The 27,915-nt window shown below is 38.8% G+C and overlaps 2 protein-coding genes and 1 pseudogene across 7 annotated transcripts in view; all 3 read right to left on the reverse strand.

The window, feature by feature from the left end:
- Positions 1-27,915, reverse strand: part of SNX2 (sorting nexin 2) — a 488,692-nt gene that overhangs the window by 402,954 nt on the left and 57,823 nt on the right. The window lies entirely within an intron of this gene.
- The window catches only part of SNCAIP (synuclein alpha interacting protein), a 147,018-nt gene that overhangs the window by 60,948 nt on the left and 58,155 nt on the right, over positions 1-27,915 (reverse strand). For 5 of the 6 annotated variants that reach the window (XM_050795535.1, XM_050795538.1, XM_050795540.1 and 2 more), the window contains exon 2: positions 12,135-12,237. In XM_050795535.1, coding sequence (XP_050651492.1) covers positions 12,135-12,191 — 57 coding nt within the window. In that variant the 5' untranslated portion in view covers positions 12,192-12,237. Of the gene's footprint in view, positions 1-2,184; positions 2,326-12,134; positions 12,238-27,915 lie in introns of all 6 variants that reach the window. The other variant, XM_050795541.1, reaches the window with a different exon arrangement.
- Positions 13,730-27,213, reverse strand: LOC126957531 (uncharacterized; annotated as a pseudogene).

Here is a 27,915-nt window from a genome sequence, read left to right on the forward strand (position 1 = left end):
ACTTGCCACAGATTTTACTCTGTAGCATCCATTATCTTCATGGGAAATACCACGGTAATATCATAAAAAGCAAGAGGGGTGTGGTTCTGTGTTTGAAAGCTCATCTCTTTCACATATAGATTAGTTTGAGTGGAAAGAAACCACCCTCCAGGCTGTTTCAGCACCCACTAGGAGGCTAGTTTTCAGGGTAAATTATGACACAAGGGGGCATACAACTGGAAGAGCTAAAACAAATGTAAAATCAATAGCTATGATTTATGGGGACGACATGTGATGCCAATCAGTCTTTCTTTAGAGGAGGGTATTTTAAAACAAAATAAATAAAATGAAATTGTCCTTTAATCAAAGGCCCAGTCAGGGACTATCTTTAATCACATTCATACTTTAATTCATAAAATACAGCTCCCTAAAACTATTTTGCTTTTTACCTCTAAGGACAATGTTCTTAACGTAAATGAGCTTGTATCATAAATTACTTCACCATTGCAAAATTTGGCGGGATTGAGAAAAAGCATTTAATCTAAAAGAAAAATGATCACAGGAAAATCATTAGGATTACTATAGCATTACAAGTGAGGAATGTGTAATTAGGACACATTTATCAATAAGAAGGTACTTTAGTTAGCTTGATGTCGATAGGTGAAGCAAAGCGTCTGCACTGAGACTTCCTTATGCTTTCCCCAGGATACCAGGACAGCAAGACATAGGATGGGACCGTTGTAGATATTGTCAGTTTGCCAACTGCATGTCACAAACAAATTAAATTTCCAGTATTTCCAAGTGAAAAGTGAAATCTCAAATGACTAATTAGAGAAATTACCCTTACCTGTCTGATGCAATAACATCCTGTTTATATTGGCCATGCCTCTGAGACTACAGGTGCTTTAAGCAAACCCACCCACATGCTCAGAGGGAGAGATGACTGCCTCATAAACCCAAAATTAACCTGTAAGTATTTTTTTCTTTCACATTATGTTCTTTGGGGGTCTGGGGTAACACAGGAACACAAGGCATTTTTCTTGGTACTAATAAGGTACCTTATGTTTCTGGCCAAGTACAAACTCTCTAAGGAATTTGGTAGCTTCTTGAGACCAGCTGGTACAGGTTAGATAATTACACAGTCTATAATTCAATTAAAATTGGGCCTTTTGTTTTGGTTGCCTTTTGTTTTGGTCCCATGAAACACCCTTTGGCAAAGTCTCACTCTTTTTTTTTTTTTTCTTTTCATCCAAGGCAAGAGTTTAGAAAGAGGAAATTAAAGATGAATTGTGTTTAAATACAGTTAATGAAAAATTCAATAAGATTTGTTCACTGGGCTTAATGATATATAGCTGATTAAAATGTGTGAGCTGTTATCTGTATTTTGAGGCACATGCTTCCTAACTGCCATCTCCCACCCCAAAGTCAGACATATCAGAATCTCTCATGTATTTGCTGTAGCTTCAACTTTTCCTGTTTGCCCTCAAAGGCCCATAGTGTGCAGTAAGTTTTAATTTGATGAGGTTTAAATTTGAGCAGCACCTGGCTGGTGTGGGGACTGAGTCACAGGTGGACACTAGCCTCGGTGAGTCACTGCCACTGCCTCAACCTAAATCACTTGTGGCACTTTGCCTCTCCACCCAGAGTCACATAGGAAGTCACTTTGGTGAAGTCATACATTTTCATTCTCTGGTAACAATAACTGTGAAGAAAATATCATTTGCTACTCCTGGAAATAGAAATAAAAAGTACAGTAATCTAAAAAAGATGACAGTTTATCCAGAAAATTAAAGTTTTGGAAAATTTTAAGGGTATATGAACGTCAAATTCAGCAATGACTCCAATCTACATTGTGAACAAGTCCATCATTTTTTATAAAGACTCAAGACAAAATCAATTTGTGGATCTGTTTCAGTAAGTATAAACACTGCTCCTTGGATGGAAGAAAAGGCTTAAGGGAGTGCTATGAAGATTGTTAAGCTGTGATGTGAAGAAATGCACAGGAAACACATAACTCACAAAACCAACATCCAAAAATGTTTTCATATTTGCAAATTTGGGAATGAGCAAATGATCCAAGAAGGCTCCCTTGCAAGTATGCATTGTGCTACCATCTGGGAGCTGAAATGGAAGGTTTCCCAGGCCTTCATCCCAGTTCACAGGACAGATGGCCTTTTATAAGTAACTGTCAGTTCGCCAACATACCTCATTCTCAGGACAATGGCAAGCTCCCAGGGCAGCAACTACTGTCAGTTTGGCCCTATGGGAACCAAAGCCCAATGCATCTTCCCTGTCTGTGTCCTCCAATCCAAGCTTTTGTAGCCTGTTCCCTTGACTCCTATTGTCCTTGGGTAAGAAGAGTGAAGAGGGGGCTTGCAGTTAATGAAGAAGCATTACATTTTCTATCTCTATAATTTATTCCTTTTCTAGAAGTCTTCCAGAGGTTACTCCCAGTGAAAATAGACTTTTTGATCTAAATTTGTTTTCCAGACTTCTTTTCCACTTCTCTACCATGTCCCAAGAAGAGCTCTGACAAAGGTTGACCAGCTGCCTCAGCTTCTTCAAAGTCCCTGTGCTTCCAAAGTTTTGTTTGCCTTCTGTTCCTTTACTCAGGGGTCCCCCATTTCTGCAATGCCCTCCTCTAGCCATGCAAATACCACCATTCCACAAGGCAAGGCCAGCTGTGTTCTGCTTCTCCATGAAGCCCTAGCTGATTGCTTTAGCCCTTACTGACTTTTCTCTTTTCTCCCCTTGGTAAGTTTCTGCCTTGTCATGTGCTGTGGTGTTTCTTACATGAAGGTGTTGGCTTCCATAAGCACTTGAGTGAAAGAATGATATTTTTGACTTGTATATGTGCATGGCACACAGGGACTGATTAACTGTTTAACTTAAATACCAAGAAGTGTACATATTGACTAATCCCTGGGCATAATATTAGAGACATTCAAAGGAGTTCTTTCATGTTTAGGTAGTAAGTGGGACCTTCCTACAGGCCTTTATACCAACACTAGAATTAATTAGCTTTCTGAATGAAAATTTGACTAAGGCTCTGCAGTCTATAGGACAAAGACCATAAGCCTTAGCATGGCACATGAAGCCTTCCGCGAGCTCAGCCTCATTTTGCATTGTCTACTTCTCTTCTGATTGAGGCAATAACAAATTCTTGGGGGTTGCCCTACCCATTGTTTTGCCTGTCTATACCTTTACATATGCTATTCCATCTACCTGAAATGCCATTCTGCCCATTTCACTAGGCAAACCCCTTTTAATTCTTCAAGCTTTGCCTGAATATCACTTCTACAAAATCTTTTCTGAGTCTGCCCCACAAGGAAATAATGCCAGCTTTCAAAGTGTGGTCTCTGGACCAGTGGTATCAACACAACCTAGGATTTGTTAGAAATTCACATTCTTGGGCTCCATCCCAGACCTACTGAATCAGGAACTCTGAGGGCGGGGCCCAGCAATCTGTTTTTTCACAAGCCATATGGGTGATTCTACCGCAGGATGAAATTTGAGAACCATTGTCCTGTATTATTTCCTGATGTTAGGCATATGTCCATTACAGAACTCATCACAGGATGGTTCATCTGTATGTTCACCTAACTGCTTTCTCTGCTTCCTGAAGGTGTGGACAGTATTTTATTTACCCAAGATACTAGGCACTTATTAAACCAAATAAAATTAATTCCTCTAGATATGAGGACTAATGAGGCAGGGATATAGCTCAGTCCGTAATTTTGGTGGCAGTAATAATAATAATGTCAGTCGTTAATATTTACATAGCACTAATCTTAGAAAAACCCATAATTACAAGTCTAGCAATAAATCATTTTATATTAAAAAAATTCTCAATATATTAATAGCATGAGTAATGGCTGATGGCTTAACCTTTTGTATAAAGGACAATGGATTTGGAGCCATAAGATCTGGATTGAAGTCCTGGTTCTGACACTTATTAATGCTGTGGTTCTGGACAAATAATTCATTTAATATCTCTGGGGCTCAGTTTCCTTATGTGTAAAACACAGATAATTATACGAGGTAACGTAGATGCAGTCATTTTGCAAACTGTAAAGCTCTAGTAAATGTCTGTCTCTTCTCTTCATCCTGTTTTCTATGTGTGCCCCCAGAGCTTCCCTCCTCATCTTCATTTCTGCCATGACTTTAAGTTCAGTAGATGAAGATATGAGAACTAACGAGGTGGCAAGAGAGGGGTTGAGCTGGGAATAGAAAGGAAAGGAAATATAGCTCAGCCTATCTCAGTACATTATTTGGCTTCTCTTTGTTCTTCCCTCACTGAAGAGAGTCTGTGGCCCAGGGATGACACTGAAAAGTCAGCTTCAAAAACTTCACAAAGTTGATATGGTGCAAGATCATCCTATATATCCCAGCCTACACCAGTCAGTTTTGTCACCATGCCATGCAAAACAGTTGGAACATGCATAAGATTCATAATGACAGTGCGTGATTTCTACATTGGACTATGGGGATCTCTGACCACCCTAGATATTGTTCAGGGCTGAAAAGCTTTGGCCCTTATTCCTGAAAACCGGAGCCAACTAAGCGAATGAGCAGACATTACTCAAATGGTAATGAGCCACAGAAAATGAAAGAACTAACATCCCAAGCACCTTTGCAAGCTAGAGACTTTTAAACTACTAAGGCCCCATAAAAGTTTCCAAAAGAAACAATTAAGCCAGCCATCCAAACAACCATGGTGAAATTCATATTTCTCACACAGTTTTCCAAAATTCAGGCAGGTATCTTAACAGGCACACAATAAAAACAATGGCAATAATGTGTACAAGCAAAGCTGGGAGCGACAGCAGAGACATCTACTTGAAATGAGATTTCCAGAACATAATATTTTTCTACAAATGTGGCTTCCCCTCCAAAGGCCTGCCCTTCCAGTTCAGGAAGACTTCATGCCCTCCATTTTAAACTGCGTTCCACTGCCCCTTCTCTTGGGACATGGCACTAACGGTCTGCTCCTCCACTGCTAACCCTTTGCTGGGGCTCAGGTTTCCTCTTTTCCCATCTCCTCAGGACTCTTGCCTGCCACCATTCTTTCCGCTCTCCTTCTCCTCAGCCCACTCTCAGCATTGGCTTTCTCCTCTGGTCTTATAAAGATAAGCAAGCACCACTACCACCTCAAGACACTGCCTCCTTGACGGAGCATGGGCCTTCCTGCTCCTGCATTTATCAGCCATCTCTTTTGAAATAATTGTCTCTATGTTTCTAATTTCTCATCTCTGCATTTACTCCTCCAGCCCTCATGATAGGATTCTGCCCACCACCCATTAGACACTGTGCTTATTAGGGACACCAAGGGGGTCTTAACTGGAAAATCCAGAGGGCAGTTTTCAACTCTTATCTTTATAAAGACCTATTTGCCACTATCAACTATTGTTTAAAATTCCTTAAATTCCACCCCGCTTGCCTTTTTAGTTCCCTTAGTTTTATTTCTTTAACTTTGAAAACTTCTTTCCAGTTTCTTTTGTAGAAACCTCTTTTTCCAGACCCCACCACATGGGATATACTTCTGCACAGTTCAATTTTTGGAATATTCTTCTCTTTCCACATTCCATGTTTTCACAGATGACCTTAACTATACCCCCACTTTCAACCACCACCTCTACATAGTACAGATACTGGTGATCCACACTTTCATACCTCTATTCCACTCTGCTTTGAATATATTTCTTCCCACCATTTGGGCTCCATTAATGAAAATTATTATAACTAATCCTATTTTCAAATAAATTTGAATTTTGTTCTGGTACCTCATTTTTATTGTATCTTCCTTCCAAGAGTTTTTTTTTTTAATTATTTTATGCTAAGACATTGTTTGTAGTTGGTATTTGAGAAAACTCAGTAACTCTTTTGATCATTTTAAGAGTACATCAGGAACTACTCCATTGCAATGTTAATTTAATTAATATAATGTGTAGTCAGGCAAGAGATAAAGATCCACTTGGTAAATGTGGTGAGATCACAGTATTGAATGACCTCCTTCTATTGTATAATAAGAAGTGGACATGGATGGAGAAGAGACCTACCTGAACTGGGAAAACCAGAGGTGACCATTGGGCCCAGCAGATGTAATTTTCAATGCAGTGGTTACAAACATGGATTCTAGAGTCAGACTACTGCATTATATCCTGACTTCACCCTTTTCTAGCTAATTAATCTTAGTTAACCTTTGTATATCAGTCTCTTCATTGGTAAAAACAAGGTTCTGACTGTACCTTCATTAGGGTGTGTCCGGGAAGATTACGAACTAGTAATATAAAACCTGGGAAGAGTGTCTGATGCACAGTTAAGTGTTCAATAAATGTTAGCATCATATTATTGTTTATAAGTACCAAAACCAGCATTTTAAAATGATGCCAAAGTAATCATAATTATAGAAGCAAAAATTACAAATGACAAAAGAATTACAAGAAAAAAGTATGTTGTAGTAGGGCAGATGGCCAGTCATAAACCTTGTTCAACTTCAATGATAGTCTATTTTTAATTGTGAGCCAATAATCAATCACTGTCACAATATAAAGACTCATTGCCAAGAATGGAGCTTAGTATTATAATCAAATGTGACCTACCATGAAGTTAACCTGACATTTCATAATGTGCTTAGTTATTAATACAGCGTACTATACACACATTGAGAGCACAGCAAGTCTGTGTCATTCACCCCAAGCTTAGAACCAAGCCTGGTACTCTGTTAATGTTTAGTATATGCTTGTTGACTAGATTGGCATAAAAGCTAATTGTGATGAAAAGATGAACAGTTTTTGTCAATAATCTGCATAGTCAATCTAGTAATTTCTATTGACTATCAGGTAAGATAAGAACTTCCAGGACTATCTGCAGAGTAAAAGGGAAAATTTTTAAAAATCCAATGGTTGCTCATTCTTCTTAGAAATCTCTCTATTTGTAGAGTTATTCTCTCCCTTCTCTGGCAGAGGTGTCCGGTCCAAGATTTGGAGTTTGGGAACCTAGATTCTAGTCCTGGGGTCTAACACTAACAATAGAATATCAAAATATAACTCATCTTTTCTGGATTACATGATTCCTAATTCGTTTCCTGGCAGGTGTTAAGAAAAACAAGATAACATATATGGCATATGATGTTAGAACAAGGTGTGAGGTTTCTGATGATGCTGAGCTGGAGAAGGGAAGAATGAGAGGCAATTTAGCCTCGAATGCAGGATATTACAAAAAACACTGCATAAAGCTGAGGTATTCTGGACAGTTGCTAGAACAAGATCACACTGAAAAACACTAAACAAAGTTTCCATATAGATAAGAACAGGGCAACTCCTAGGAAGGGCAGGGCTTACAGACAGAGACAGTGAAGAAGGGATTGAGCCACTCAGAGGCCACATGAAAGTGTTGGTCACCTTCTAGAAGGTACAGAAGAGAGTACAATAAGGTCCATCTTACTCAGGAGATTCCTTGCTGGAGAGAAGGGGAAGCCAGGTTCTTTGTACCTTGAATACCTTTATATTCTTTTTCACACGTAAGCTGTATTCTTTGCCCATGCCAGCTCATTGCCTGAGTCTACTTGAAATGAGTCTTTCTCAAAATGTAACAAAATCTCGGGAAGCATCAGGGGATTGAATGGCGTAAAAGGTGATGCACACAAAACAGAAGGGGGCAGGCATTTTTAGTAAAAATGCTGCACAGTCTGTGTGATAGAAAAATATGAAAACTCACTGAAAGTGAGATTATTTTACCATAAGAATTAATTTTTCTATCAGACAGTGGTTCAAGCACCTTAGGAAAATGAACCGACATAATTTTGTGCCATTACTCTAGGTTCAAAGGCTTTGACCAAAGAGGATTGAAAAGTGGAAGGATATTTATTATCTTGATCTCATTTGACCTGTACAAAAATAGTTTATGCAATTGCCAAAAAAGTCAACTTTCATCAAGGTTGCAGTCAGAGTTATACAGAAAGGCAACAGAATATTTCTCTTACTTCTATTTGTGTGTGTGTGTATATGTCTGTATGTGTAAATACTTACATGTATATATGTGTATATATGTAGCTATGTGCATGTGTGAGTGTATGTGTATAAATCCAGGGTGATAGGTTGAGGTATTACCATTTAACAGATGGGAATGTTGAGGTACAGTAAAATTAAAAGATTTGCTTAAGTTCTCATTAACTGGTTTCATTTTACTTATTTATAATTATCAATCCCTTTACTTCGAAAAAATAATTCGTAATCACTACAGTGCCAATCAGGGATAGTGATGGGTGAGGTCACTGGTCTAGAGAAACTACTACTCAGCTAAGTTGCATAGATGGGGAGGAGTAAGGTGGCCAAATAGTTCTGCATTTAGGTCCTGGCCCTGTAACCTTGCAAATGTCAGACAAGCTCTCTGAGCCTCAATTTTCTCATATGCCAAAAGAAATAAAAACAGAGTTTGCCTTGCAAAGCTGATGTATGAGGCTTAAACAAGATAATCCAGTCAAAGAGTTTATCTCAGTGTGTGGCACAGCCAACATTAGTGGATGGTGGCTGTGAGTGAGCTCCTCAGGAGATCCAGAGTTCAGCCTCCGCTTTATTTAGTCCTGTGTGTGAAACTATTTTTAAGAGCACCACACTGGCCTCTCTTAATAAAATAAATACACCATAGCTCCAAAGAATTCCAGAGAGTTTTTGTTTTTAAGATATAGGGATCTGGCTTCCATAGGAAGAGAGAGCAATCTGCGAACCCATTCACAGTGACAGAAAAACCCTGCTTTAAACTTTTGTGCTTATGTGTCGTCATCTCTCCCTTGCAGACCTGCAGCTATTGCAGAATGTTCTGCCCTTTTAGATGGCAGGATTACAAGAATGTATAGTTTAAACTTTGTGTTTTGCAAAGGATGTGTGTTATTTTCTAGTCTGGGAAACTTCAAAATAAATTAGCTGCTGTGTTTTCTCTCATTAAGTAAAGGCAAAAAAAGTTCTAGTTGTTTTTTCTACCAATATACAGCTTGTGTTTTAATTAAAACAAGAACCAGGCTCATGATCAGAGGGAAAAACCATGGAATAGAAAGCCTAGACTATGTAATAGGGCTATAGCTGGAGAGTAAGGAGAAGAGTTTGAAACTAGGGCACCTTTTCATAAACATCTTTTTCAGATGTAATGTGCAGTTTCCTCCCCTTCCTGCCACTTAACCAGGAAAGAGGCATAGGGGCTGTCAGAGATGGAGGCTTACGGAATTAAAAAAAAAAAAAAAAAGCATGTTCATGGAAAACTACATTTCTTTTTATGCCAGTGAATTAGCATGTTGAACACATTTTTATTTTTTTTTTCAATTTTAGCATTTGAATAATCTTCATTTAGCCCTTAAAGAAGCTGTGACATTCATTGTTCCTGGTTTACCTAAACTGCCTGAGAACAATCATTTCAGTATTTAAGAGGTTGTCTCCAGTTCTTTTTCCATGTAATCATTAAGTTAGAACAATATGATTCTGGCTTCGTTAAGGTATGAAGTCTGGATCATACTAAATTATGATAAAATAATCTATGTTGTAGAGTTTGCCAAAGCAGAGCTTCTTCAGTTTCAAGTGGATTTAAATAGACTAGGATTTCTTATTCTTAGTACTACTGACATTTTGGGCTAGACAATTCTTGTTGTAGGGGATTGTGCTGTGCATTGCAGGATGTTTAGAAGCCTCTCTGGTCTCTACCCACTAGATGCTAGTAGCATCTCCCCAGTATGACAACAAAATATGTTTCCTGATATTATTAAATGTTTCTAGGGTAGGGGTGGGGCAGGTAAAATTTCCCCTGATGTGAACCACTGCAATAAACTATATTCATCCCGGAGAAGCAGTAAAGTGTTGTGGCTAAAAGTAAATACTCTGGAGACAGAGTACACCTAACCAGCTGGGTAAACCTGGACAAATTATATAAAATCTTTATGCTACAGTTTCTTCATCTGTAAAATGAAAATAATAACAGTAACTTTAGAAGATTGCTGTGAGGATTAACCAAGATAATGCCTGTCCCATGGTAAATGTTCAATAAACGTTAGCCATTATTATTATTTCATCAATTACTATGGAATTTCATAGAATTTCATATCTATGCAATCTCAAAATCTGATATAAGTTTAAATGCAGGTTAAAGAACCAAACAATAGAAACATGTTTAAGAGGGAAATTTTGGGTGCAGTTACACAATTACAGATGGATATCTTTGTTTATGTTTTAGAGTGATCAAGTTATAGACACTCAACTATTGCATAATCCTGTAGCCTAGTTTGCTAAACGGTTTTAGTTATTGCTTAATGTATTTTATTATCTTTCAAGTGGAGATTCCCAATTCATCAAAATTATGGGCTGCTGCCAGATGATTCTTCTGTAAATACAACTGCTCTGTTGTACTAAAAAAAATCTTGACTTTATGCCTAGTGTTTTCCCTTGAGTTCTTTCTTCACCATTGGTCATATAAATATTATTGTATTATTCAGTGAAATAATAACAAAAGCTACCATTTTTAAGAGCAACTTACTGTGTGCCAAGCTAAGTGTTTCACATATATTACTATTTTACTCAATTGTCAAAACAACCTTAAGTGTATCTCAGAAAGGTGAAGTTAATGTGCTATTCAGCCAGTAAAGGTCAGAACAAGGTAGGAGCCCAGGCTGGCTGCTTTTAAAGCCTTCACTTTTAAAACACAACATTATCAAAGCTCAGAGAGCTACCACCTAACTCCCAATCATAACACAGTTTCCCTTTCTATAACACCTTCCATCCTATCTACATACACCCATGCTATCATTCACATTCCTTGCTTTTTCCCACAATGCTCAAAATACTGTGAGGGGAGTGATCATAAAAGAACCTTGCTTCGAATACTTCCAAGTCAAGCATAGTGACTTAGAGAGAGAAAGAAAAGAGAGAGAGAGAGAGAGAGAGAGAGAGAGAGAGAGAAAGAGAGACAGGCAGACAGACAGACAGATAGACAAAAATATATCATGGGAAGGAAGAAGCTCACTTCACATTGGTTTTAATGAGGACTAATAAAAATTGTCTGGAAGCTGAAATAGGCAAATGTTGAATTCCCATTTCTCTGGTACACACACAAAAAAGACTCACCCAAGGTTGTATAAAATAGGTGATTTATCAAACTCTTCCCAGTAATCCAATTCTTGTGTACAGTATTCACATTTTACTTCAAGGCAAGGTGTAAAATAGATGAATAAATCACTACCAGAGGCATGATAAAGTAAGTTCATCATTTTGAGGCAATTTTAAAGTAGAGACTTTGAGTGATGACCCAAAGCTCCATGCCCTGAGAGATCCATGGAAGATAAGGTTACAAGTTGTGAACTTGAGGGTCCTGGAAAGTAAAGGTATATGGCTAGCTCAGAAACAGCAACCTTCTCATCACATACTCTGAGAGTTAGCCAGTTTTGCTGGGGTACTCCAGGCCAACATGTTTGCTAGTGCAGCAGAATTGATTATGTGGTCCCGGAAAAGGCACAAGCAGCTCAAAGCAAGATGCACGTCAACAATCCATTCCAAGCAGCCCTGATTTAAGCAGTAGGAAGTTTGTGGCTGTTATGGGAATTAAGAGACTCATCAGCCCACAACATTACAGGATTAAGCAGGACCTCAAAGGTCAGCTAGTCCAGTTCTTATCGCTGCAAGAATTTTCCTTAATACTCCCAACAAACTTACAACCTGTGCTTTGATATCTACAGTGATCGGAAAGACTCCTTTTATTGTTCATCAATTAATAAATTCCAACTTGGCTATTCTTTAGTCAGTGTCCCTGTGAACTCTAGAAAATGCTGGCTGTGGAACAGCCAGCCACATAAGAGAATTTGGAATTAACTCTATGAAAGTGGCTACATTTTATAAGTATATTCAATCAATAGTTTTGACAACATTGGAAGACATTAGGAATGAAAGGCTCAGTGAAGTTAAATGACTCATCTTCCAAAACACACACTTAGGTAGGATTCACTTCTTGGTCTAGGAGATCCCCCAAAACCACACGGAGTCTGTCACACAGGATTTCTACTGTGAATTTCTCAATGTAGTCAGAAAAGTTGAGGACATATAGACTATAATGGAGAAAGTAGGCTATGAAGTTGAAGGCAGATTATCTTGAAAGCATTTCTTGCATACAGTAATACTTACAGATATGTCATCACTAAAGTCAATTTCATCCAAATCAAGGTATTCAGGGGCTTCCATTATTCTTCCTTGCACATTTTGAGTATGGTCAAATACTTATAAATTCCTGAACGAGACAGAAGCAGAAAACAAAGGCAAAAAAATTTAGCTGTTTTACAACCAAAAATAATGTCTATATTTAAACAAATAAGATGAGAAGGGTTATTGGGTGCTAGTGTTGCCTTGGAGCACATTTCCTCCCTTCAACTGTCCACAGCCTGGCTTTCCGGAAGCAGCAAACACAGTGTCTCCATGGTCCCCAGTGTGGCTCCCCAGTGGGTACCCAAAGTCCTTTGCTTTATTTGATATGTGCCTGTTTGTCTTTGCCAGAGCAGTAACTTGGGTCAGAATCTCCCCCTAGCATCAATATTAGAATACACACCAACTCTTACCACAGTCAGGGAAAAAGGCAGGGCTTTGGGAAATGGGGAGCCAGCCTAGAAATCTTAGGAAAGCCATTTTCAAATGTTTCCTGTGGGCATATCCTTGGGTGTTGTACATAGAGCAATGAATACTGGATCTCCACAGGAACAACACAAGACAGATACCACTAACCGAGAGTAATGGATATTTTAGAATTTGTAGCACAACCTCCAGTTCACCCTTCAAAAAGGAAGAAAGAAAGAGGATCTAAGTGCAGATTTAAACCCCAGAGTTATTGCACTGCCCTCTGCTTCAAACAGCTTTGCCTGACAGTGCCAGAGTGACCTGATACAGGCCCCAGAATGTCTTCAGTCAGCTCTTGCCTCAGAGCTGCCTGGGGCAATCCTTTAAATCTGTCACAGTAAGATACATCACCTCCCACTTCATTTTCCCATCACTTATCATCATTCCCATCAGTGGTGGCAGCGGCACCTACAGATGTCAAGGGCAGAAATATAGATTTCCTGATGGCGCCTTGGTGTGCAGTTATCTTCTGCAGCGCCAACTCTCAGATAGCAAAATGAGCTTCTGCTTCCTGCAACTTGTCTTTCTTATTGTAAAAATTATCTTATGTACCCAGATTTGAGTATCTGAAATAATTCATTTTGCCCTCTTTGATTCTCTGATCAAGGTGTACTTTGCTAAACAGTAAGGACTGCATTACTGGAAAGTGAAAATATATCTAGGCTGAAAAAAATGGGCTTCCTGATATAAGATTGAAACTGTTTTAAAAGACCTACTTTTTAAAAGGAAATTTGTTCTGAAGGCATTTTTTCCCTCATGTTGAGCCATTCTTTCTTTTTTAAGCTCTACAAATAGTATAATTATGATAAACAGAAAAAAAACTTGCCATCCCTTACCTCAAACCCATCATTTACTTTTCCTGTTCTTCTCCTTTTTTCCCCATATGTATATACCGTTTTTACAGTCCTAATTACAATAGATACAGAGTCCATCCAAGAAGGAATTAGGATGTTACTTCTATGTTTAAATGAGATTACCCATTTAGCAAATGTTAACAATTCTTCTGAAATCACAGTAAGGCTTACAATGAAAAGAAAAGCAACTTGTATTGGTAAAAAGTATTTAAAATCAGAAATTTTATTATTTGTAGAAATCTGAAAATAGGTTATCAAACAAATTGCTTGGTATAAAAATGTCACTTTTCTTCAATTCACAAAAATTTTCAGAGACAAGTATACAAACTCTGCTTGGAAATTACTCAAAACAACATTCTCTTCTACCGTGATGGATTCTGATACAATCCAGACTCTTTGGATACTAGCACGTTCACTAGATCCAAATCCAATTCAATTTCTTTTCACTAAATCTGTACTCAGCAATGAACTATTGATTTACAGACTGTGTTCCCACGGCCTTGGTGAACAACAGAAAGATGATGCTGGGTGTCAGGATATGGTACAAACATCAGCAGGAACATGGAAATATGGGGAGATTAAGCAGAGAAACATGCATCGGAGCTGGGGACCAAATGGATTTTTAAATAAATGAAACTATAAAATGTGGATGAACATGTCTTAATTAATCAAATTAATCAATAACCGTTGCACCCCTGTTTGAGGTGCTCCAACAGTACAGACAGCAATATCCAGTTGAGTATAGCCATTCCAATAGAATATAACCAGCAGATAATAACTCATGACATCACAGCAGGATTCTTTCTATTTAAGCTTGCAGAATGGTAGTGAGGTTCCTGATTCTATAGCAAGAACACAAGACTTACAACAGGTGCAGCTCATTATAGGAAGCCTTGGGCCACTGCCCATATTTATTTCTGTGGGTTGGATGACCCCACCTTAGACTAAGACTCCCAGGCATCTGGAGTTTGCCTCTACTTCCCAGCAGGCCTCCACATGCTATCTCCTTTAAGATGTCTCATTCTGTTTATGACCCAATTTCTTTTGTCTGGTTTCAAGGCTTGTCTCTTTCAGGGTGCCACTTTAAGAATATTTACATTCTCGGCCGGGCGAGGTGGCTCAAGCCTGTAATCCTAGCACTTTGGGAGGCTGAGACGGGCGGATCACGAGGTCAGGAGATCGAGACCATCCTGGCTAACACAGTGAAACCCCGTCTCTACTAAAAAAATACAAAAAACTAGCCGGGCGAGGTGGCGGCCGCCTGTAGTCCCAGCTACTCGGGAGGCTGAGGCAGGAGAATGGCGTAAACCCGGGAGGCGGAGCTTGCAGTGAGCTGAGATCTGGCCACTGCACTCCAGCCTGGGCGACAGAGCGCGACTCTGTCTCAATAAAAAAAAAAAAAAAAAAAGAAAAGAATATTTACATTCTCAATTATAATGTGCAGAAATCCCCGTGGTTTTCCAATCCTGACTACATTCCCCAACATTAACTGTTTCTTTACAGGTAAGAATGAGTCTGCAGTTGTCCCAGTGGCCAATATGATGCCACCTCTTCTCTCATCTGCCCTTCCACCAAGCCTCTGGCACTCTCACACACTCTTTTCAAAGTAATCAGTGACAAGATAGGAAGCAATAAGGTCAGGTTAGAGTAGCTGCTGGTCAAATATGATAAGGACACTGAGGTGAACTGTGGTTGCTTTTCTCATCCTGCTCTTCTGACACCTCCCACTATGCACACCAAACCACTATGGAAACCAGTAAGTCTTCTTTCAGATCCATGGCAAACGTGCTCTAACAGAAAGCACAGCTACAGAGGGCATGCGTTGGAGGCCTGTGAGCTGAATCTGGCCCACAGATGTGATTTGTTTGACCCCAGCAGTGTTAAAAAAAAAAAAAAATTGAATCAGTTGCCAACTTGCAGACCTTGGGTGATTTCACATAAAATTTTGGAATTCTGGCTTTGCTTTAAATACCTGAAGCTCTGGCAACAAGGGTCTGCAGTCCCCATGGCAACAACTGGCTAGAGCTGAGCGGCAGCTGCTCCTACCTGTCCATGGGGCCTGTGCTCCCCATTTTCCGGGAGCCCCTCCGAGGCTGCTCTACTCACCAACATGCCTTGGGGACATCTGAATGTTCGACCCTTCAAAGGAATTCAGTATTAAACAATAAGTACAACCATTACCCCCAATTTTGTATTGGTGTCTCCTGACAAAAATGTTTACTTCATTTGTATTCTAAGACTTAATTTGTATTCTAAGATCATTTTAAATTCTCATACCACAACAGCAACAAAATAAAATTTCCTACAAATAAACTATTGGCACATCACAACTTGTGCTTTCACAGAATGTCCATTTTATCTCTTAGTACCAGGAAAAGAAAACCTTTGCAAACATAATAAAATGTTATGAGGTGGGGATTATGTTTCCTTCACTTTACAACTGGAGGAAGGAAGGGTTCTTCTTGCTTTGTTGTGACTGGTGTGGATTTACATGGTGACACTTCACTGCTGTGACTCCAGGGGAAGGGAGGAAGCCGTGCCAAGTGCAAACCCAGAAAAAGTCCTGAAGCCATCCTCTGTCTGGCCCAAACCGGCAGCTTGGAGGCAAGAGAGCCAACCTTATTGAGGCCAACAAGAGTGGGTTTATACCTAAGCAAAATACATTTTTTACGCTTTCCAGAAAGGGCAGGTCAGCTTAAAATCCTTTATGTAGGGTTGGGCGCGGTGACTCACACCTGTAATCCCAGCACTTTGGGAGGCCGAGGTGGGTGGATCACGAGGTCAGGAGACCATCCTGGCTAACACGATGAAACCCTGTCTCTGCTAAAAATGCAAAACATTAGCCGGGCGTGGTGGCGGGTGCCTGTAGTCCCAGACACTCAGGAGGCTGAGGCAGGAGAATCACTTGAACCCGGGAGGTGGAGGTTGCAGTGAGCCAAGATCACACCATAGGATTTTTATTGCTATGTATCATAGTCGGCCTTAGGCCCCTTCTGGATCTCAGGACCTAGTCATTTGTGAATCTGAATTTCTCCCCCATGCCATCAGCCCTGACCCTACAAGCTACAATCACTTGCTCCCAGGTTCTCTAAGGCCTTCCAAGGGCTTTCTTTTGCATGTAAGCCTCTCTCCCCACAGCACACCTCTTTCAAGATCTGTCCACCATGAGTATTGTCCACTGATTGAAATCATCCCATTTCTTTTTACTGGCATTGGCAAGTTTTAATTTGTTATTTATTTAGGCAGGTGTGTTATGTGTTTAAATTTTTTTTTTTTTGAAGTGGGGAGAGGTGAGATGCCAGGGAGGGTGAGTAGAGAAAGATAAAGGAAACATTTTTCAGTGGTGTAGCTCTCCCAATTTGGGTAGGAAAATTGATAGAGAGGGAAAGAAGAAACAGATTAGAATGTGAGGACACAGGGCCGGGTTGCTGGGAACTATATGCTGTGCAGAAGCTGCTAATGACAGCTTGGCTCCCTTCTTTGGATGTGCCCACGGCACTGGGACAAACCTTACTCAAACTCCAAACTGATGCTCGGCTTTCAGAGATAAAGAACAAAACAAACGGCATCAACTATACTCAATGTTTGTAGGACTCTTCCTACTCTCACAGAGTTTTGATAAACTGCCAAGAACAGAAGTCCCTCCAGTGCCTATTAAAGTGTGTGCGAGGGGCTTATGCCCCTAATGGGTCTATCAACACCATGTCACCTTCTCATGAGTGACCTCAGTGATGGCCCAACTGCTACCTTCCATGGAAATTTCCTTTTGGGAGAGAGCTCAAAATAACTGAGAACCAAATTGCATAATAAAAACATAGACAAGCAATTTAAAAAATAGCCTCCTTGCTACCCCAGTATTATGATATTCAGGTGATATTTTTACTTTTTTTGTTGTGACTTGAAAATTGACTTTGAAAATAATTCCAAATGAAGACTTCCAAAAATCTGTTACATAATGGCAGCATCACTGGAAAAAGCTTATAGTAGCCAACAAAATTTCCTTGAGAAACTACACTCATTTTATTGTACGCATTCTGATGTGCTTGGCTCATAAAAGGCTCATTGATTTGTGACTACAGTCACATATCATATAAATTGCTCTACTGAAAATTTTTTAAAAATGTATTGCCTCACTCCATTTTACAAGGAGTCAGCTTGGACTCATTTTGAAGGCTCATGTTACACAGATTTCTTCTTTTCTGCCAAAGTCGCTATTGCTCCATTTACCAGTATACTATGAGGCCTGGTAATTAAAAGTAAGTTGGACTTGTCAAAATAAATGAGCAGAGTACATTTGGTGATGAGGTAACTTCAACGGATTTGCATTACAACTTATTTCTTTACCCTTTAATATACCAGCACTTGGGAAAACACAGCCCCTCCCTGCACTCCTATACACACACACACACACACACACACACACACATACACACGCATGCCTGCCAAATTTGTATGGGGAAAAATTTTCAATTTGAAGGCCTGGACATCAATATTGGGCTTACTTTCTTCAATATAAAAATCTTAAAATTATCACAAAATAAGTACTGGAAGGTCTGGGTAGAAATGTTGTCCCCAGTTGGCTCAGTAGCTTGGCTGGCAAGGAAGCAACTCATTCCAAATGTTGGATTTGGTTTATTTCACTCTTTGATTCAACAGTGGCCAGAAGCATGGCAGTCAGTAAATGCCTCATCTTGAAGCAGAAAAATGATAGAGGCAAGAAATTTCTACTGGAAAGAGGCAACTGAAGGAGAGCCAAGAAGTACACATGAGGAACAAAGAAAAAGCACAAGCCCTGTGAACTTTATTCACTTCTTCATTTCTGGAATATTCTGGATGCATGTGGTGGATAAGACCTACACTAATCTCCACACCAGGATGGAGTATATGGTACCAGGGGAGACAAACAAGAAGGCATGCTATTACAATATCATGTGGTGCTGGCCAAGACCAAAAAATACACAGCAGGCTGAGGCACCCAATCTAGACTGTGGAGATAAGGAAAGTCAGCCTGGCAAAACTGAAAGCAGAAGGATGGAGGTGTGAATGGGGAGGGAGTGGTTGGGGGCAGGAGGAAGTGTTCCAGTTGTCTGTGCTTTCAGTATGGGAACAGGCCTGGAAATGAGAATTCTGGAACAGAATGTCCAGAAAGATGCATAACATTGATTTAGCATTGATTGCTGTATTTTTGCTTCTACAAAAGGGTCTTGAAGGGTGAGGGTGAGGGTAGGGTGGTAAATAGGGATTGTCAGGGGAGTATTTCCAAAGCCAGAGAGTACACAGAGCACATCTTGGAATACCAAATTTCTGGCATGTTTGTAAAAATACAAGTGAATGTTTGATATCAAACAAGGGACTTCAATGTAATATACTGAGCCTGCTCCAGCTCCTAGAGGAGAGCCTACATTTCTTCCTTGCTGTCCTGAAGGAAACACCCACAGAAAAAGTTGTGAAGAAAACTCTGCATCAAGATTTAGGACTGGGTGCTATTACATACACTTGCTTACTTAGTCTCACACAGATGCTGGGAGACGAAAGTCTTAATTTCTTTTGTGGAAATAAGGAAACCAAGGCTCAGAGAGGTTCTGTAATTGCCTCAAATTCACACAGCCAGGGCTTCTGATTTTAAGTCTAGTATTTTTCTCTCCTACTTCAACTTGCCAAAATAACAATGGTAAAGCAACACTGTCTCTGTGTCAAACGTTTTATTTTTAAGAATCATCTTCAGCATTTTTTAGCTGAATTTATTTATTGCAACCAGTGATGGAGGCAGAAGGGATGTACCATAATTTGTAATTTGCAATCATATCTTTTATATTTCACAGATGGCAAACCTCAGGAATATTCTGTCTAAGGTTATGCACTACTAAGTAGAGGCAAAGCCAGCTAACACAAATCACTTCCTGCTAACCAGTCTAGTGTTGTTCTGACTTGCCCTGGACTGCTCTGAATCATGGGTATGTCTTTGAACCATCTAGGTCAGAATTCCAGACATCTTTAGCCCTGAATTGTATTGCTTGGATGTTCATGAACCTAACTCCAAATAAGTTACCCTTCTTTCCAGGAGAGATTAAACAGAAATGGTAGACATCATCATCATCATTAACAAAACGTGTATAGATTTTGTGTCTCTAACATACCTTACCCACAGATCTCCCTGAACTGGTCTCTAAGGCAACATATTCCATAGTCAGTTGGTTTAAATCTCCAACTTCACTTTCAAAGAAAATTGGATTATAAGCATCCTTTTTAATGTCTTATTAAAAAGGCAAGGAAGATGGTACTGTTTTAGGCACTATTTTAGAAAACTTGATTCTAGAGATCAGGATTTCTCTGAAAAATCCCTACAAGGATTGGTCTTTTTGTAGTTTTGCCCTTTAATTTATACATTAAAATTCTTGCAAGTGATTTGTGGGTCATTTTATGGTTTCTCAAATCCAAATATTGAGAACAAACTAACATATACCTGAACTTGAGAGCTTGGAGAGACCTTAGTTTTTAAGCCTAGGGCAGATATACATATTTTATATACCTTTAAATCTGGTCTCTCTCTCTCTGTCTCTCTCCCTCTCCCTCTCTCTCTCCCTGTCTGTCTATCTGTCTCCATCCCACCCCTCTCTCGTGTGTGTGATTTTAAAATGAGTTGAACACTTAAAATTCTTTTTGGAAGAAGGAAAGAATCCATGCTCACAGGAGCTGTGCAGAAAAAGATAAAAGAATGTATAATAGAAAAAATACATGCAAACACACATGCATACACATACACAAAGAAAAAATATATTGTATTCAGTTCTGGGTGTTACTTCTTTAAAAAGCCACAGGTTATCTGGAATATACCAAGACAGAGTAAGGAAACCAAGAGAACCAGTGGTTGAGAAACTGTCTTATGCAATACAGCTAAGGAAATACCTAACTTGGTGAAGAGAAAAAAGCTTTCCTTTCTAAGAATCTAAAGATCCCACAGGTAAAAGGAGGATTTAACTTCAAGGGTAAATCTTGGAGGAAATATCAGAGATATCAGTTTCAGTAAATACTTTGTAATTATGGTATTTCAAACGGGCTTTAATGGAATGGGCTGCTTTGTGAAATCACACCCACCTCAGCAAGAAAATGTTCAAATAGAAGTCCTCTGAGAGGAGAAGATCAGAATCCTGCATTGTGAAGTAAGAATAGATGGCCTCCCAGCTCAAAAGATTTTGTGTAGTCTGAGATGGCATTGACAAACACCCGTGAAACTAAACCAGGACCTCAGGACAGTCCTAAACAATTTTACATCTCTTCAGAGAGCTGCCATGACTATCTCTGTTGAATTCCCCTATCATATGTCATCATAATCCCACCAGGAACTTGAGTGAAATTGGAGGTTAAGGGAGAGAAAAGAGGGAGCAAGAGAGTTAAAATCCAACTAATTTTTAAAAGAGAACTGGAATATTGTTCATTCAGTGAACATATGATTTGTTCCCTGTTGTAAATGAAAACTTATCAACTCCACAAGGACAAAACTATGACCTAATGAGGTCCAAACAAGAAGAAAATATCTGGAAAGAAAAAGAAAACATTTCTAGCACTGGGAAGTTGAGCTTGGGCTTAAGCCAACCAACCGTGTCTTGCACTAGCTTCTGGAAGGTAACTATGGAATATTCTGGGAACTGGAGCCCTTACTCCGTTATGTACAGGAAACTATCCAAATCCAAGTTTCAAATTTTTGGCTCACCTGAAATGGTTATGCTTTATTTTTGATTTTGCAAAGATTACTTAATTTCTGCAGTGGATGTGTTTGGAAATTATTATTGAGTATGTATGGAACACAGATCACAATCCTGATTGCCATTTTAAAGAGAAGCAGACACAACAGCAGCATGCATGGGATCATTGAAGACTACATCTTCAGTCAGTTATCTTGGCTTCATTCTGATTGTTCATGAGGATTAAACTTTGGAGCAATCCTAGATGAGTTATTCCCAAACTTTAGAGTGCATGAGAGTCACTCAGATGGCTTATTAAAACAGACTGCTGGGTCCAAATCCCAGACTTTCTGATTCAGTAGGTCAATGTGGTGCCCAATAATTTGCATTTGTAAGAAGTTCCCAGGTGATGCTGATTCTGCTGGTCCCAGAATCACATTTTAGAACCACTACCTAAGCTAGTGGCTATTCTCAGCTTTGGCTACATCTGCACTTAATTAAAGATAGTGACCTCTTCCCCACATGCCACGTCTATCCAGATGTTAACTTCATTATACAGGATTCATGCCTAGTGCCCTTTTGATTAAGCTGCCTCAGTGGACTCAATTAAGCATTTCCCATGAAGACCACCCAGCAATCTCAGAGGGTCTTAGGTCTGTCTTTTTATTATTATGATTTTTTTCAATTTGTTGTGCTATACAAGACATAGACATTGGCACACACAACTTTACACAATTTGGGTCTTGGCTACTTTAAAATTTCCTTTCTGTATAGCATTTCATGGCTACAAAGATGTTCTTAGTGTCTTCTGTTAATGAGGTCCAGTTTTATAATTTTCAATGCTGCCTTTTTAGAACCGAGGTCTCAATTTGGGGACATCTATTCACTAGAACAACAGTATAATAAATCCCAGGTCTGTTAACACAGAAGAAAAATGAAAAAAATAAAAAGCAAAAATCTACTAAGAATTTGCTTAAAAATCAATGCTTACATAAATATATGTGAAGATACTGAACATAATTACTCACTGTATCAGAAGCAGTCCAAAGAGCTAACCCAGCTAAGTGAGAAAAAGAAAAACCCAGCCATATATTTGTAATTAGAATTACAATGTGCTTATTTTTATTGGCTCCAAATCCAGAGATCAAATTATTATGAAGGTTTTATAAGTTCTTCCAATTTGTAAATGTACCAATTTGATAACCAAAAGGAGATAAATTCCCTATAAAATAAATGTCTTTTTTTTTCTGAAGAAAAGAGTATACTTTAATATATATTTAGATGATTAAGCAAGGATAGTGAGTTAAATGTCTGAACAACCAAATATTTGCACATCTATACATACACATAGAGTATGACTTAGTAAGTATTAATTCTTTAATCCAATGCTTCATTTAGCCCTACTTTATTAAAGACATGTAGGGTAGAGACGATTAACAAAATCTGCTTCCATGATGGCTGAGGTACTATACTAAAAGTGCAAAAACTGAATGCTGCATACCTACCTAACACACTTCTGATATGTGTGGAAGTATTTCAAAAACAACATAAGATTATTTATGTGTACCTTTAAAATTCAGCTAGGAAGTATTATCTTCAGTTTCATCAATATGTTGTTTTTTAAACACAATATCTTGTACAGAGTAAATAATATATTGTTTATGTTGAGTTCATTTCCAGATTGAAAACTGTTGAGTTGCTTTATAATTTTTGCACTAGAACTCTTGGTATTGTCTTAAATAAAAAATGTTGTGATGACTATTTTTTAACATATAATAGCTTAATGTTCATGTATTTTCTTGCACAGCTTCCTCTGAAGTCTATTTTTGAAGAGGAGTCAGTTTTCTAGAGGCCCTTTCAGAAACTGTTGATGAGCGCTATGAAAACTTCAAGCTATACTCTCCACTGACAGGGTCTGTTTTCCAATGATTAAACTTGAATTCTTTGCCATTAAGCATATGGAGAAAGAATAACATTTGTAGGCTGCGGTGTGGGTTTTTCCTTTTTGGCACCACAGAAGGACACCAACTTCATTTTGTAATTAACCAACATAAGCAAGAAAGGACTGAGAGCAGAGAAGTTTGAAGAGAGGTCTGTAAGAACAGCTGGAATAAAGCTGCATGCTGCCAAGTCTTTCAAGAAATAGACTGAGATAAAGTGAGAAATCCAAAGTGGAGTGATCAGCAACATTAATAAAATACTGAACTTGGCCCCTCTAAGGATTTCAGTTTCTGAATCATCATCTCCAATCCAGATGTCACCATATGTCATCTTCTTTCTCTCCGAAAAGAGGAAAGACATCCAGAAACAGACAAAGACTAAAATAACTAAAGGAAGAATATCAATCAGAACCAAAAAAATTTTCCCCTAGAAAAACTCTACCTGCTTGTTTCCAAAGAAAACTTGGGCAATCCATGTACATCCTGTTAGTAGACAAGGGATCTGTATCATCTCCTGCATTCGAGAATTCTGGTTTTCTAGTACGAATTAAAACTGGGATATATACACCACACCAGCCACCCAAAGTACAGAAACCACCTTCACCACCTTCAAGGAATGCTTCTGTTGGTCCAGGCTTAGATTCTCACCCAAAGGGTGGGCAATTTGGTAAAGCTTCCAGTGGTAAAGCAATGCAAAGTGTAACATGAACCAGATGGCCAGTGAAGTTGTCAGGGCTGATGTAAAGCACAGAACTTTGCAGCCAGCTGAATCCAACATGATACCAGAAGAGTAAACAATTTTCATAACATTCACCACCAAGTTTTTAATAAGGTGGACAAAAATAAGATTAAAAATTAGAAGAAAGGATGTCTGTAAATGCCCAGTGATACATCTTCTTGTAGAATAAAACAAACGTGAGTTTCCAACGATGTTCACGAAGATAAGGATGGTACAAGTGATGATCTCAAGCATGTCTGCAGAGGGCTTCATGGTAAATTCTGAACTGTTATCTCAAATGTCTTTTTCTCTTCTGTTTGTCACTAGGCTTTTGGAAAACTTTTAAGAGGTCCTTAGTGAGACAATCTGGATTTTTAAATAGATCCACTATGTTGACAAAATCATCAACTGATATCACCCTAACAGTTCAAAGCCTGTAACAGAATTCTGCTTGCTCCAGTGATGAGATGCTGAAAACAGAACTGCTTCCCAAAAGGATTCTATTTTGTCATCTCTAGGGACTTGACTATGATGAGAAAGTGCTAGGTATCATCACTTAATTAAAAGTCTCAGAAATGTATTTACAGTACTGTAATACGATTTCCTAGATACAGTATAATACAGTTTTCAAAAACCATGATGGAGAGAATAAAATTAAATTTGTGACACGAAAGAAAAGTAGCCAGAGGTTGAAAGTACACCACTCCACTCATGGAAGAAAGTTAAAGTAAGGGATGTCTGAATAACAATGAAGATTTCAAAATAACAAAATGACAAATTAAAAATGAGAGTAATAACATGATAGAGATTTATACAAGTAGAATAGTTTTCTAGTTTCTCTACAATTTTGCAAAGCAGAAGTACTATTACCTGTTCTGATGATCTTGTAGAGATGTTAGAAATACAAAAGATGGTGGAAAATACTTCTGTAGGAAGTAAGGGTGGTTATAAAGAAGGAAGGAAGAAGGGAGGGAGAGGGGGAAGGGAAAGAGGAGGGAGAAAAAGAAGACATCTTTATAAACATGGGGATTATGTCCAGGAGCAAATATCTAAACTATCGGTTAAGGAAACATTCAAACAATTGAGAAGTGATTAGGGAGATTTTCCTTCCTACAGCACAAGAGGCTAGGGAAATATTTCTCTTCTAAGTATGACTGGAGAGTACAGAACTAGAACAGAAAGATGGCCTTGAAATACATTGCTCGAGTAATCTGGCATGAACTCACTTTCTGGATGAATCCAAGTATAGTATAGTGATCCACTCTAGGACAAACTATTTTCCCTCGACTGCATTTGCTTGTAGGTTTTGCTGTCATCAACCATCCTGTCCCATACTATCAAAACATAAGCTTTAGCCTGGCCCAGTGGTGTAATGGAGTGGCAACAACTTGAACAGCTGTGCACATCTCTTCCAAACTCTGTGTTCAGTGACTTTATGTTAAGAGCTTACAATTGGCCATGCTGGAAGTATTTACACCATGGAAATTGGCAAATGCTGCAAATCACAGCTTTTTTGGAGGAGAGCTGTTTTAGAAACACAACATTGGCCTCACCAAAAAAATACAGATTAGAATAAGAAATTAGCTGATGTTTTATTTACATAAAGATGTGATCAGTATTTGGTATTGGTCAGCCCTTTCAGTAAGGGTATGAACAACTCCTAGTGCTGCATGTTAGATAAGAGGTTTATGGCTGTGTAAGCAGATGGAAAAGCTGGGCTGCACAACCCTACTATGGGGAGGTGGCGACTGGGGATTGACAGTTTCTATTAACCCCCTTTCCTTTAGTTTGCTACTAAGATAGTCAACTTAGAGTCCTCACACATTTTTTTTAAAGAAACATCCATTATCAGTCAAATAGAAACCCCTGTGGTTCTAATAATAAAATAATACAATAATACAATAATAATGTTGGTTATTATTTATTTAACCCCAACTTAAGCCAGACACTGTGTTGGTGTTTTGCTTTACAATTCCAACCTGATTTAATCTTTAATATCACTCTCATTTCACAGATGAGGAAACAGAAGACCAGAGAGTAAAGCAGATTGCTCAAAGCTACTAATGATGACAGGAATCAAAGCCAGGTAGGACTGATTCCCAAACTACCGGTTCTCAGTCACTGCCTTTCCACACATGTCAGATTGCAGATTCCTGTTGACTTTTCTCAGTCTCCCTCTAATGATTTATAATTGGTACATCCAACATATAACACACTGAGAAGAGTTTCTTTGAGTTTATAATATAGAAGTCAAACAGGTTTTTAAATGGCAATTTGTCTTCTCCCTTCTCTGTCAACGACAGTAATAAATATGGTTGTTTTCACCTCTGTACCTCATGAAGACCTTCAAGCGTTCTGTACACCAGCTCAAGATGACTTGCTTGAAATGGAAAAAGGCTCTTTCAGCAGTAGTTAGCCCCTACACTGGCAATGTGTAAGCAGAGGCACGATGACCACCTGAAGTAATTCTTTTTCTTTTTTGAGATAAGGTCTTGCTCTGTTACCTAGGCCGGATAACAGAAATCTAATCAGAGTTGACTGCAACCTTGAACTCCTAGGCTCAAGTGATCCTCCCACTTCAGCCTCCCAAGTCACTGGGACTACAGGAGCATGTCATCACGTTCAGTCAATTTTTAATTTTTTTTGTAGAGACAGGGTCTCACTATGTGGCCCGGGCTGGTCTCAAACTCCTGGTCTCAAGTGATCCTCCTGCCTCAGCCTCCCAAGGCACAAGGATTATAGGCATGAGTCACCAGGCCCAGCCCTAAGCCTGAAGTAACTCTGTAGAGTAGTGAAGAAAAACTCTAAACAGCAGGCAGAATATAGCCCACTTGAGTTTGAGATTTAGTTTTGGCAGGATAAATTGAGAAATTGTCTAAGTGATGCTATTTCTGAAATTTACACAAATAGTAACAATTCATAGCAAATAATACTGACTTTCTACATGCATATGAGGAGCAATTAGAAAAACATATTTTACAAAATCAAAAAAAGCTTATATGAAGCTGTGCAAACAATCAGCAAACAAGTCGTATGTTCCTTTGCATTAGGATAAAAAGGACAAAAAATATGTGCCATTTTCTCCTTCAGGGTTATATCTAGAGTAGAGAAACAGCATACATTAAAATATGAGGGGAACAAAGTTAATTTTTGTGAATATTTGCTTAACTGATGAATAAGACTTTCTGTTGATAAGTAAGAAACAGAAGGATAAACAGGTACCTTCATAAGACTGCACTTAATTAGCTGTTTATTAAGAAGCAGTTGTGTGCTCAGCATGGCCTGGCTTCTAGGGATGGTACACAGGGTGCAATTGTCCCAGCCTTCTAGAGGCAATGATTTGGCAGTAAGAACACACTAAAGTACAATACATGTCATATATGTTACATTATGTTACATACATACATGTATGAGAAATATAAAATATATTTATGTTTTAATAATTATTAATTGATAGCGATAAAATAAGTAATCCAATGTAATAAATTGCATGGCTATGAGTACAAGAGCAAAATGTTCAGAGAAGTGTGGGATCCATGTGCGCCATACTATTATTTTTTGAGCATACAGATTTTTTTGTTGATATATGAGTTGTATATATTTTGGAAACATGTGATATTTTGATACCTGTGTACAATGTGTAATGATCAGATTGGGGTAACTGGGATATCCATCAACTCAAACATGTAATTTTTCTTAGTGTTGGGAACATAACAATTTTTCTCTTCTAGCTATTTTGAAATATACCATTCTATTTTTAATCTCCAGTTCACAGAAAAGGAAAGTGAAGCTTGGAAAAGTGAAGCCACTTGCTCTAACTGGCAGGAAGAGGTGGCATTGAACCCCAGGGCTCTTGCATTCAATAGCTCTTTTGGAAAGAGAATAGGAAAAGTGCAGCTGACTGAATCGTGAAGCAAAGGAGCTAAGAAGCCTGGATGCCAACCCCAAGGGTCCTGAAGAGTCCTCCTGAGGAGTTCCTTACAGCAGAAAGCCCATTTCTCAGAGGCACATACATGGTCCAGAGCCAAGAAGGTCCAGGAAGCAAGACTGCATCCTTCGCCAAGGAAGGTGACTGTGATGTGGACACTTCAAGGGGGAACAAAA

This window comes from Macaca thibetana, chromosome 6, assembly GCF_024542745.1.
Source record: "Macaca thibetana thibetana isolate TM-01 chromosome 6, ASM2454274v1, whole genome shotgun sequence".
In the NCBI taxonomy this organism is placed as follows: domain Eukaryota; kingdom Metazoa; phylum Chordata; class Mammalia; order Primates; family Cercopithecidae; genus Macaca; species Macaca thibetana.